The 12,668-nt window shown below is 39.3% G+C and overlaps 1 protein-coding gene across 2 annotated transcripts in view; it reads right to left on the bottom strand.

Annotated features, from left to right (window-relative positions):
* Nyap2 (neuronal tyrosine-phosphorylated phosphoinositide-3-kinase adaptor 2) overlaps window positions 1-12,668 on the bottom strand; it is a 241,210-nt gene that overhangs the window by 128,882 nt on the left and 99,660 nt on the right. For both annotated transcript variants that reach the window (XM_075951508.1, XM_075951509.1), the window contains exon 4: window positions 9,408-9,709. In XM_075951508.1, the coding sequence (XP_075807623.1) occupies window positions 9,408-9,709 (302 nt within the window). The remainder of the gene's footprint in view (window positions 1-9,407; window positions 9,710-12,668) is intronic.

The raw sequence follows: 12,668 nt of genomic DNA, 5'->3' as shown, positions 1-12,668 counted from the left end.
GAGTCTTCTGTTTTGTGTTGATTTCATTGGTTAATTAAGAAACTACCTTGGCCATTTAATAGGACAGAAAATTAGGTAGGCGGAGTAGACAGAAAGAATGCTGGGAGAAAGAAGCCGAGTCAGTAAGTCACCATGATTCTCCCACCCGACACAGACACAAGTTAAGATCTTCCCTGGTAAGCCACACCTCGTGGGGCTACACAGACTATTAAAAATGGGTTAAAGCAAGATGTGACAGTTAGCCAATAAGAGGCTAAAACTAATGGGCCAAGCAGTGTTTAAAAGAATACAGTTTCCGTGCGGCTGGGAGCCGGGCGGGACACAGCCCGCCACTCCACACTACTACAGAGTAGCTGCTCCTATTACAAAAGTGGTTTCAGTTCCTCTTAAGACTCAGGCACCACACGGAAATCGGAAGGAGTAGAGGGAAAGTGATGGTTTTGCAGAGATGATGGTGTAAAGAAGTGGATCTCAGTGGAAGGCAGGAAGTAGTTACCATCATCCCTCCACTTTTCTTATGAAAATGATATTAATTAACAACTCATTTGCTTTCATGTAAATGCAAAGAAGATGTAAAGTGTTATCCAAGTCTAATGACAGAAAAATACAGAGACCATGAGGAGAGTTAGAGCCCTCTCCATTCCCTTCATGCTGCATGGGTCTGATCTTCATTTAGCCCTGATTGAGAACTGATATTTGGAGAGAGATAATAGTGGGTTATGGGGATCAGCATGATCATAGCACATTCTACATATGTAAGTAATTGTCAAAAATTAAGAAAAATGGTGCAATCATTGCAATTGAAAAGTCATATAACAAGATCACAAACTTTCATAATTATCAAGATGCTATTGGCAGTCACACATAGATCAGACGTCACAGAGCATTGCTTACAAGACGCAGTTCCAAAATTCAGTAGTATGGAGTAACCCATGGACCAAAGCAGTAGGGAAGACAGTTCCTGCATTTAAAGTTGATGCTGGGTCAGCCTTACCTGGTCTGTAACCATCTGGTGTGTTTAGTTTTTAGTGGGAAATGACTATTTCGTCAGGTAATATACTTGCTCAAGAGATTTTACAGATTAGCGATGTCAGCAGTGGGAGTTCCAGTTGTTTTGCCAGATGGAGATGCTGTGTATTATGTGGATAAAAGGAAGGAATTTTCTCAGCAACCCTTTAACTTCTATGGCCATTCTGTAGACTTGTGGTTTATTTATTGTCTTCAAATCTACTTTCCAAATATTGACTTTTAGTATCCAATAATTGGACATTATGTGTGAAAGCAATACACATTTACTATTCCCTGTAACCCACATCTAATATCCCACGTAATACACATCTGATATACCCTGCAAAACACATCTACTGTCCCCTGCATCACTGAGCTCTCAGGGTTCTCTGCTGCCTCTCAAGATTCCCACCCTCAGGGGCATACACCTTGTATGATTTCCTCTCTAAGAAGAAGCTGGACTGTGCCTGTGATGGTACTTTATGCCTATGATTAAGCTACAGGATATGCACATCAACAAATTGATTTTTCACTTGTAGCAAAGGTTTTCAACAAGTGGACTGATTTAACCAGCCTTGAATAAATCTAGATGCGCCTCTACTATTTCAGGTGAGATCTTCCAAAGAGTCAGGTCTTGGGGATGAAATTAAGGTGCGATGACCTAAATTTAGATCCTCAGAGTCTGCATAAAACCCAGTGCAGTGGCATGTGTTTGTAATCTGCCTACTCCTTTGTGAGGCTGTTAGACAGACATGGAAATCTTAGAAGGACATAGGTCAGATAACCTGGGAAACAGAAGAGATTCTTCCTCAAATAAGGAGAAAACCAGAAACACACACACACATAGCACATTATACATGCACATACCACAATACATAAACTTAAAAACAAAAAAGATCAGGTGTCCCTGAAAAAAAAGAATCAGCTGGTTTGGATTTATCTGTTCTCTTGAACATGCAAGTGACTGCATGTTTTAAAATTGCATCAATATAATTTGTAACATAAACTTCCCCAGGAATCCTAAGCCTAAGATGAAACCCCTAATCGTGTTGGTATACTTAATGACAGTACTGAGGGACCCTGAGCAGATTTGTCTAATGTATAATGCAAAGTAATAACACTGGGCTTTATTAAGCCATGATATTTGGGTGATTTGTTCCCAGCAATAGAAAATCCTTAAAAATCCATCCCCTCATCACAATAAACCCTCATCATTTGAGCTTGTTGACGCATGGAAGAAGAAGCTATTTGTGTCAAGAGCACAGATCAAGAACTCTTCTATGAGTCTGGGCACTGGGAAATGTTGTCAGTGGCATACTCAGTAGAAGATAGTGGAGTAGACCATTAATAAGGCAGCTAGTGTTTTGTGTTAGAGCCCCAGGCATCCAAGAACAGAGAGAAACACACAATGCACAAGGATTTGACTTACAAACGGTTTCATTCATGAGCTTTGGGGTTCATTTAGAGAGCAATCACACACAGTAGTTGTACAGTCCCATCTCCATCTGAACAGTGCCTGACTGACAGATGGCTTTTACTCCAGGAATCCAAGAAGCATGTAATTCTGGCAACCTGGAAAGAGAAAACCAGGAAGGGAGACCTTTCACGAAGAACCCTCTTATGCTAACAGGATGGAGAGTTCTCTACAGGTTTCTTTCTGTTTTATTACTAAAGGCTAAGTGGGACTTAGTGCCCTTCTTAAAAGCATGCTGCGAAGAACAGGGGCTTCTCATTATGAGCAAAAAGACAGTAAGAAGGTCAGTGTCAATCATCCCGAGAACTTTATCAAGTCACAGCTGTATCCTTTACAGGAGCAAACATCCTTGGGAATTCTATAGGCTTTTACACACATTTTTAGTTTTGGCTAGCCCACTCCCTAATGAAGGATATATAGGTAGGTAGGTAGGTAGGTAGGTAGGTAGGTAGGTAGGTAGGTAGGTAGATAAATGGATGGAAAGATATTAAGTTGGGAGGAAAAAAAAACACCTGTAAATCCAAACTTACTCTTCCATATTTTCTGAGTCTATCTCATTTCCTCTGAAATCTTCATTGGGAAATGATGTGGGATTCCCCTCTGTATGCTGGGAATATGTTTTATTACTATTGTTTAATAAAGAAGCTCCTTTGGCCTATGGTGGGAAAGAATATAACAAGGTAGGAAATTCAAGCAAAGAGAAAAAAAGTTGGATTCAGAGAGACGCCATACAGCTGCCCAAAGAGCAAGATGTGAGGTAACAAACCATGAGCCTCGTGGTAAAATATAAAATAATAGAAATGGGTTAATTTAAGATATAAGAAATAGCTAGTAATATACCTGAGTCTTTTGCCAAACAGTGTTGTAATTAATATAGTTTCTGTGTGATTGTTTGGGTCTAGTCGACAGGGAAACTCAAGCACTGTCTCCATTTACAGGGAAAGCCCAAGAAGACTTGGTATGAACAAGCTCATTCTGAGAAAAGCAGAGACGCAAGGATATGGAGCACATAAGATGTGCTATACATGAGCCTGGCGCTCCTTGAATGAATCCACCTCATGCTTTCTGCCAACAGGTTTGCAGGATACCTGCTTTTCTGTGGCTAATTAACAAGTCACAGATTTGTCTGTTCTTTTTTTTTTTTTTAAATCAATATTATTTCTTAACTCACCCTGTTACAAATCCGAACCCTGGGGACATTTAGAAACCAAAAGGCTAGCCTGCCAGCTCACAAACAGGGATCTTGAAATTGCCAGCAGCTAAAGAAAAACAAACACATGGATTAAAATGTGAGATACTTTCTTTCTTAGATAAACAATTAACTGCATAGAAAAATAAATAACTTCTACGGCTGTCAAGGCAGGTTTTCTAGTATCCAGAATCCTTCCTTAAATCATTGCTTGCTCTGTGATCTGAATCAAGTCAAAGAGACTAAGATGAAGAATTATACACAAGGTTGATTACAAGTAACAGGATTACTTTTGTTAGTGAAATCCCAAATACAGCATAGTAGACATACTCAAAGTCTTTACTGAATACATGAAGGTGTTAAAAAAAATAACATTATGACAGAGTCGAGTTTTCCTTCTCTGACAGCCTAAATGAAGCGTCTTGTTTTGGTTTTTACGACACTGATGTACACAGAAGTTCTTACTCATTGATTCTGAATCAGTGATACCTTCCAGATCATTAGAGATAACTTGCAAACATTGCAGAAAGTATTCCCATTGCCATGTGTGGGTCAAAAAAAAAAAATAAGAATTCCACACTGGGTATAGAAGGCCATGCCTTTAATTCCAGATGTAGCTGTGGTTACAAAGGGAGCTCTAGGCCTGCTCAGGTTATATTAGACATTGACAAAAATTAAATAAATTAAATTCCACCAATCATTTCTGAAAGAGGGCATCAGAAACTAGTATGATTATAATAATTCAAAAAAATAGTTTCTCATTGTTTTGTAAAAAATAGTCCTGGGGGATGTGTATTAATACCTGAGTAGTATTACAAATAGATTATCATCCATATATATATATATATATATATATATATATCATATATATATATATATATATATGTTATATATATATGTGTGTGTGTGTGTATTATTTTTATTATTATTATTTTAACATTCAAATTATTTTAGGCCTGGGATTGGAGAGATGAATCAGTAGTTAGGAGTACTGGTTGCTCTTGCAAAAGCTCCAGGTTTCTTCCCAGCATCCACATGGCAACTCATGAGTGTCAATAGCTCCAGGTCCGAGTTTTCCAGTGCTGTCTTCTGACCTCTATGGCACTGGGCACGCACATGCTATACACACATACAGGCAGGCAAAAAAACTTATACTCATAAAATGAAAATTGAACGAATAAAAAGATTTCCACTTTGTCACCTTTACTGTGCAGGTTTTTAATATGCATATATTGTATGATAGCTACATTGAAATGACGAATTTGGATGACTTAACATAGCTTTTTATGGTGAAAACATTAACTCTGGGCTGGAGATATGGCTCAGTGTTTAAGAGCATGCGCTGCTCTTGCTGAGAAGCCAGGTTTAGTGTCTTGCACCCACAAATTCACTCACAACCATCCTCATCTCCAGGGAATGCATCCTGTCTTTCCCTTCCATACTTGTTTTGGATATCTAGGATGGAAAAATTATTAATGACATTTAATATTGTATTAAGCTTATATTCCTTTAGCAATTTATTTTCATCATATACACCACAAACATTGACACATCAAGTCATCACAAAGCTATGAGGGAGGAAAGTTACCATTTATATTTTGGTACCATAGATGTTATCTCAAAGTTTACAACAAGAAATCTTGTTTGGCACTTGTCCCTTGATTTTGTGAGCAAACTCTTGACTGTTTCCAGGCAGTGTTTCTCTTACTGTATTTAAAGAGGAGTTCGTTCTCTAAAGACAGGATAATGACAGAGGGGAAAAGTGAATCGCTGCTTCTTTGGTTGAATGACTCACAAGAAGCAGCTCATATGACCTGTTGTTCTTCCTAGAGAACTCTTTTTCTTTTATTCCGTGACAAAAACAAACTCCCCAGAGACAAAAACAAGCAAGCAAGCAAGCAAGCAAACAAACAAAAACCCCAACCATCTAAATATTTGTCGTTGGATAATTGCCAGTTTATGGTAGCCAGTGGAAAAATTCTAGAGGCATTACGATGGTAGAAGAGCCTTCTCAAATGGCTAATGTATATTTGAATGTGATAGAACAACATTTAAACACCAAAGCTTACTCTTTGCATTCTGTGATTTGTGTGTGTTCAAATTTCTTTCCTTTTCTTAATTCTGAAGAGCTATTTTTGCTCGAGTCCACTTCCTTTTACTTTTATTCACGGGGAAGTCATAATCCTCTCTTTAAATAGCAGCTGGTTACCATGGAAATCATTCTAAGGCCCCTGAATCAATATTGTGATTTTGCTGACATTTCAGGTAAGAAGAAAATACAGGCTAAGATGTATAAAAGTCACATTTTCTTCTGTTAGAATGTTGACAACACAGAGTTGGTAAAGAAAACATGGGCTCTACAATAAGCCCCAATGAGATCCTGATAATAAAGAACTGAGGATTCATAAAATATCAGCCTACGTATATAAATAATGTGGAATTTGAGTATGGATATATGTGCACATGCTCTTGGACTCAAGAGTTTTCCTTCCATCTCTCAACTTGGCCCTCATTCAACCCTGCCCTTATTATTCTAGTAACTTATAGAAGACCATTGGGTGCGTATGGCTTTGCAATTGTTCCTTTCTTATGAGCTCCAAAGAGAAAGGTAAATTTGCATAGCAAATGCTGTTTTGCCATTTATTGGATTTAAAGCGTCATCACCCACACAGCTGAGGGTTTTCCAGTCCATCCTGAGAGATCCTTTCTGAAGAGAAATATTGAATTTGGGCTTAGTGATCTGTAAGTCACAGACACTCTCAAGTAACTTGTATGTCTAACTTTCTAACTTAAGTCCTTACCAGAGACACTGAGTCACTTTCTCATGTCTGTTTTAAGAAGCAAAAACAGTTACTAATGGGCTATTCTCTGCTTGATAACTATCCCCGAGGAAACCTTGATGCTGAGTCAGTGAAGCTACCTGAGAGAGAATGTTGGTTTTCAGGATCTGGTCACTCAATGCGTTACAAGTGGATGTGGATGTGTTCCATTTCAAGGTGATTGACAGTCATACAAGTATTGCTTCTAAGAGCAGGTGCTCACGACTGTGCTCCTAGTTTTACTCTGTGTATGCCACCTTCCCCTTCTCTTAGCAGGGCTTCTCCAATGTATGTGTACTGCGGTCCTTTTGTAGTTGAATGTGTGGCACAGCCCTTTCCTTCTCTGCAGCCTAAATTGTCTTGGAATTTTCTATTTTCAAGGCTTGGCTTGAACTTGTGATCTCCCCATCTAAGTCTCCAAAATGCTATGAGTGCACATGCCCCATCATGTATACCTTTAGTTAATTTTTGAATATCTCTGGACTATGTTTAGGCCTTGTCACTCAGAGATTCCTGTCTTGACTCTTTAATTTTCTTTGGCAAGCAACCTAGTATAATCGATTATGTAGTTCTGAAAGTAGAAACACAGGATAGTTGAATGTAGACATAGGATCACACAGAATAAAGAGAAATGAAAGACACTGTGTTTAAATATTTGATGAAACTTAGGAACAATGTTTAAAATTTGCAAAAGTCCCATCCCCCAGCTTGTATTAATAAAGAAACTAAATATCTGTTGCTTCTAAAAGCATAAACGTGCTGTGCACAAGGTGCGGGACACACTTCTTGCTCAGAATCATGAGAAAAGGGATACAAACTCTGGGAGTGAACAAACAGAATATTATATTAAAGAGGGAAACTGTCTTTTTAAAATTAAAGGATTTGTTCTTTTTCCAGGCATTGATCTACACGATTTAACAATTCACTGAGATTATGTTTGGGCAGCGAGAAGGAGAAAGCTTTGAACAGAGTGGAGGAAAAGATGACATGCTACCCACAGGTATCCTATCTCTCAGACCGCATGTGAGCTCCTGGGCCAAGAGACATGCCAGAACCTTTGGGAAGAACTGGAAGTCTCATGTGGCAAAGAATTATCAGATGAGAAAAAGATGCCACTGTTTCCTCTCATTGTAAACAGACCTAAAATGTGGTACTCTGCCATTCAGGGAAGCTACAAACTCAGGCATGGGCAGGGTAGAAGAAAGACCACAGGGCTAGGCAGATGTCTGCTGTTGACTCACCATTGGCTGCATTGGAGACCTTGAAGTATTCCTCACAGCTGACACATAAACTCTCAAATGGTTTGAAGCAAGGGGCGCAATGTTGTGTTCCCCAAAATTAATGTGTTAAAAACATAAGCTCAGTATAATGGTTTTGGGGAGGTAATATGGTGACTTGGGAAGGTAACAAGGCTCCAAGGTCAGAGCTTTCATAGACAAGATTATTTAATATTCTTAGACTCAGTGCCATGTCATACAAGGCAAGAATATCCAAGGACACGATTACAAAGCCTTGAGGGGAGCTCTATTTCAAGATCACATTGGATCGTTCACCTGGTCTTGCACGAACAAGGAACTCAGGACCGTGAGGGGTGCACCCTCACACTGAGACAATGGGGATGTTCTATCGGGAACTCACCAAGGCCAGCTGGCCCGGGTCTGAAAAAGCATGGGATAAAACCAGACTCGCTGAACATAGCGGACAATGAGGACTACTGAGAACTCAAGAACAATGGCAATGGGTTTTTGATCCTACTGCACGTACTGGCTTTGTGGGAGCCTAGGCAGTTTGGATGCTCACCTTACTAGACCTGGATGGAGGTGGGTGGTCCTTGGACTTCCCACAGGGCAGGGAACCCTGATTGCTCTTTGGGCTGATGAGGTAGGGGGACTTGACCTAGGGAAGGGGACTTGACCGGGGGAGGGGGAGGGAAATGGGAGGCGGTGGCAGGGAGGAAGCAGAAATCTTTAATAAATAATTAATAATAAAAAACTATATATTAAAAAATACATAAACATAAAAACTAAAACAGTGAAACCAATAAAAGTAAGAAATTAGAATAATAATAAAAAAAAGATCACATTGGCTCCTGAGCTTTTAAGCAGAGCTGGAGAAATGAATTGCCACTCTTTGTAAACCAGCCAGCCAAAGGCAGTTTGACAGCTGTGTCAAACCTCACTTTGTATGGCACTTCAACCAAGAAGCCTTGGGGAAATGCTCAAGTAAACCACTGGCTTCCTTATTCAAGAAGAACTAAAGGGTTTGTGAGATATTAGGCCAAATTTGTATTCATATATCCACAGTAGCTATGTTTGATTTGTGTATCTCATAGCTGAGGGAAAAATTACTATAAAGGAAGAAATAAGATTTACAAAGCAGAGAGTGAACTACTTAGCTGCTACTTATACACAAGGAAGGAAATGATGTAAAAATTGGTTATTTCTAAAAGGTATCATCATAAATTTTACCTCGTATATTTCCCACATTAAAATCTCCACCATAAAATATTCCAATAACCACCCAGCATGTCTTTTAACTATGTAAATAGCAAACTAATACAAGTAAGAAAATATAAAAAGTAGATCTACATCTAGGCAGAACTAATTTTTGAATGATTGAAAGCCTTAAAGGGGCCATAGTGATGACACATTACCTTGTCCATTTTTGTTTTGTTTTTAACTGAGGACTGAATTTGGTGCCCTACTCATGCAACTGCGCGCCCTCCGCTACTGAACTGCATCACCTGAACTATCTGGGTTTCTCGTTGAGCATGTTAAGTACGATCAGGTGTCATTTGACACTACACCATAATGCCTCCAACCCTTAATGTTTCTTTCCTGGGACTCAGGAGAAGGAAACAGGTTCCCAGAAGCTGAAGCCCTTGGAGATGACTGGGAAGTGGGTGTGGTGAGTTTACCTTCTGGCCTCTCCAGAGGTCTCCCACTTTTACTGGCTGCAGTGCTGTTGACTGTCTCAGATGAAGTGCTAAGCTTGGTGCTGGGGTCTCGCTTGGGCTTGGGAGGTGGCTGTCTCCGGGATCCACAGCTACTGTCGTCCTCGGTGCCCCCGACGGAGTGCAGGGACTGAGATCTCACAGTGAATCCGCTGGAGCAGGGATGCGGGAGTCTGTCCTGTGGAGCAGGCATCGTCATGAACCCCATGCGGAAATGCTTGCCCGCGTAGCTGGCGTCCTGGCCTCGCCCTACTTCTCCCCCTATGCTGTAAGAAAAACCAGAGACCACTGGTGAGGAAAAAAACAGCCAGGAAATACTTGAAAGCACAGACACCACCAGCCTTTTTACCAGAATTTTCAGAGGTGAACATTCTCACTGGTGAAGAAGTACACCATTTTGCAAGGGGTTGATGCTTAACCAGTCTTAATTGACATGAAAACAGTCTATACTTTTAAGTCAAATTCTGAAAGTAAAGCCAAAGCAGTTTGATTAGAAGCAGAAAGTTTAGCGTGCATCTACAGACACCTTCACTTCACGATGGACTTACTATCCTGTGGGAGAAAATCCTACATAACAGATTTTATCTTCAACCACTCATTTTTTTTTAAGAACTTGAAGTTGAACCTTGTCTCATGGCATGAACAGTAGACAAAAAATTGGTGACCATATTCCCTAGACCAGTTCCTGTTGAGTGAATGGTCACCATTCTTTTCATCAAAACCATCCCTAAATTGTCTGCTTAATATGTTGAGAAAAATGGAATAAACACGAGCAGGAAAGGTTCTGTTATTAAGGACTGGAAAGAGAGAATAAAAAAAAAAAACAAAGGCAAAGACAGGGAGGATCAATAATGCTGCAGGAAGGAAGAGAGAACAGTGGAGAGAGGAACAAAGGAAGGCAGAGTGGAAGGAGGGAAAAGACTAGAAATGAAACCCGAAGATAGAGCAAGATGAGAGGAAGGGAGCGCAGGAGGAAGAAAGGAAAGGAGGAAGGAAGAAGGAAAGAAACATCTAAGAAGCGAGACGGGAAGACAGTTGGATAGAGGAAGACAGGAGAACAAGGGCAGTAGAAGAAGGGATGAGGAAACAACTTCCAAACTGAGGACTGAACTGTTTGTCCTTTGTTTTCTAGAAACATCCCCCATCACATGATGTTAAAAATGTGGTACCAACAAGCAGCAAGCGCCACCTCACAGAGAAGAAGCATTTAACGAAGTATAAAAAGACTTCATTCTGATGTGGCTCTACATCCTAAGTATTGAGGATGTAAAGACTTTTCAAATTTAATATGTTTTAGGTTTCACTAGGGAAAATATAAAGATTTAGTAAAATGTAGTTTGAAGTTCAGTTAACTACAAAGGAAATACTTCTTAGGGTATTTATAGTGTGCACAATGGTGACTCTTTATGAAGAAAACACCATGAATATGTATGTGGACTTTTAGAGGAGAGAGTTTCCTAGAGCTTTCTCTATCTACCAAGCTCATCCACTAAAAGGAACAGCTAAAAGAAAATCATGTATGTAGTATTTGTATTTCACTGAAACATGTGAACTTATGAAGAGAAACTCAGCCTGTTGAATCTGCCATTCTAGTATACAGAATTATTTAGAAATAGTAAACTTTGATTTTATCTTGATTTTTGATGCAACTTAAAGTAAGATTTGAATTCTATTATTGTGTCTTTCATACCATTATGATATTCATCATAAATTTAAGATTTCAGGCTGGGGAGTGTATCTCCACAGTAGAGCACTTCTTTTACATGGAACTTCAACTTCAAACCCCAATAAATAATGTAAACAAATGAATAAATTAATTTTTGAAAAACAAATTCCAATAGGAACAATATTGAGAACTTAAATGTTTTCCATCTTCAGCTAGGGCAGTGGTCCTTACCCTTCTTCATGCTGTGACCCCTTAATACAGTTCCTCATATGGTGACCCCAACCATAAAATTATTCTCATTGCTACTTCATAGCTGTAATTTTGCTACTGTTATGAATCATGATATAAATATCTGAACTGCTGAACTCCTGACTTTTGAGACATACATGTACACTGTGGGAAAAGCCAGAAGACCCAACAAGATCCTTACAGTTTGAGTCTACCACTTACTCACAACAATAATTTGCTACTCAAACACAACTCTTACCTCTGTCATTTCTTGATTAATACTTGGATTTAATGTTTAGAGAGTGCATATGGCATCTTAGTAACATGGATAGCAAGGATAAAGCAGGGTCATGGACATGCTAGACTCAGGAGGTTTCAGCATGTCAGCTAAGTGGATTTTCATATAGAGACAGGAAACAACCGGTTTAATGTTTCTGTGCATTTTAATTTTGTGTCTGCTTCAGGACCATCAATCAAGACACAAATGAGACACTTGCAGAGAGTGTTTTGTGGAAAAAACCATTAAGAATTTCTGGGAAAATGGGCTTAGTGGTGGGGAGAGGAGAGCATATGGGAAGATTTCACTTGGTGATGACATGTCTTTGAAGATGAGATATTTGATTTTCTCTAGCTTTGCCTTAAATTATTTTCATCTGCGTGTCTCTTCCTCATTTCCGTTGTATCACTGAACAAAAGCTGCTTTAAAGATTTATTTAGACAGCTGCTTCTTTGCCAGGAACATGCTCACCTAGGGAGATCTATGCATGTGTTAATGCACACAGGCATTTATGAGACAGTTACTAGAAATAATTGCAGCAGCAATTTATCTCTTACCTTTGACCTAAATAGAGCCTGCACCTTTTCCCAGACAGATAATTAGCCCTGCTGCTTAGTGTCAGGATTACCTATTTATCGGCATGAAACAATTTTGTGTAATGCTGCTTTTGCTCATAAATATCCTGTTATGCACAGTAACACTTCTTCCAAGTGAAATACAATGTGTGCTTCAAACAATAGCAGGTATAAAGATGCGAGTTTAGTTTCACCTGGCAGTGCATACCTAATGAGAACACGGCTGAGCGTGAGTTACATGTACATAGGCCTTTGTTCAAGTCAAGGTTAAGGGCAAGCATTAAGCAGAATGACACAGCTTCTTGCAAGAGATTTAGCAGGGTGTTGAGTCCAAAGGACACTGCAGATCATGCATTGAAGCTTTTAATTAGTTTCAGAATCTGCTGCATATCTCATTTTTTTTCCATGCCTATTGTAAAATATCCCATCCTAAGGGTAACAGAATCACAACAGTAGAATTACATCAGTGTCTGTCAATA

Source organism: Microtus pennsylvanicus, chromosome 17 (assembly GCF_037038515.1).
Source record: "Microtus pennsylvanicus isolate mMicPen1 chromosome 17, mMicPen1.hap1, whole genome shotgun sequence".
Lineage (NCBI taxonomy): Eukaryota > Metazoa > Chordata > Mammalia > Rodentia > Cricetidae > Microtus > Microtus pennsylvanicus.
This window is presented reverse-complemented; position numbering and strand designations above follow the sequence as displayed.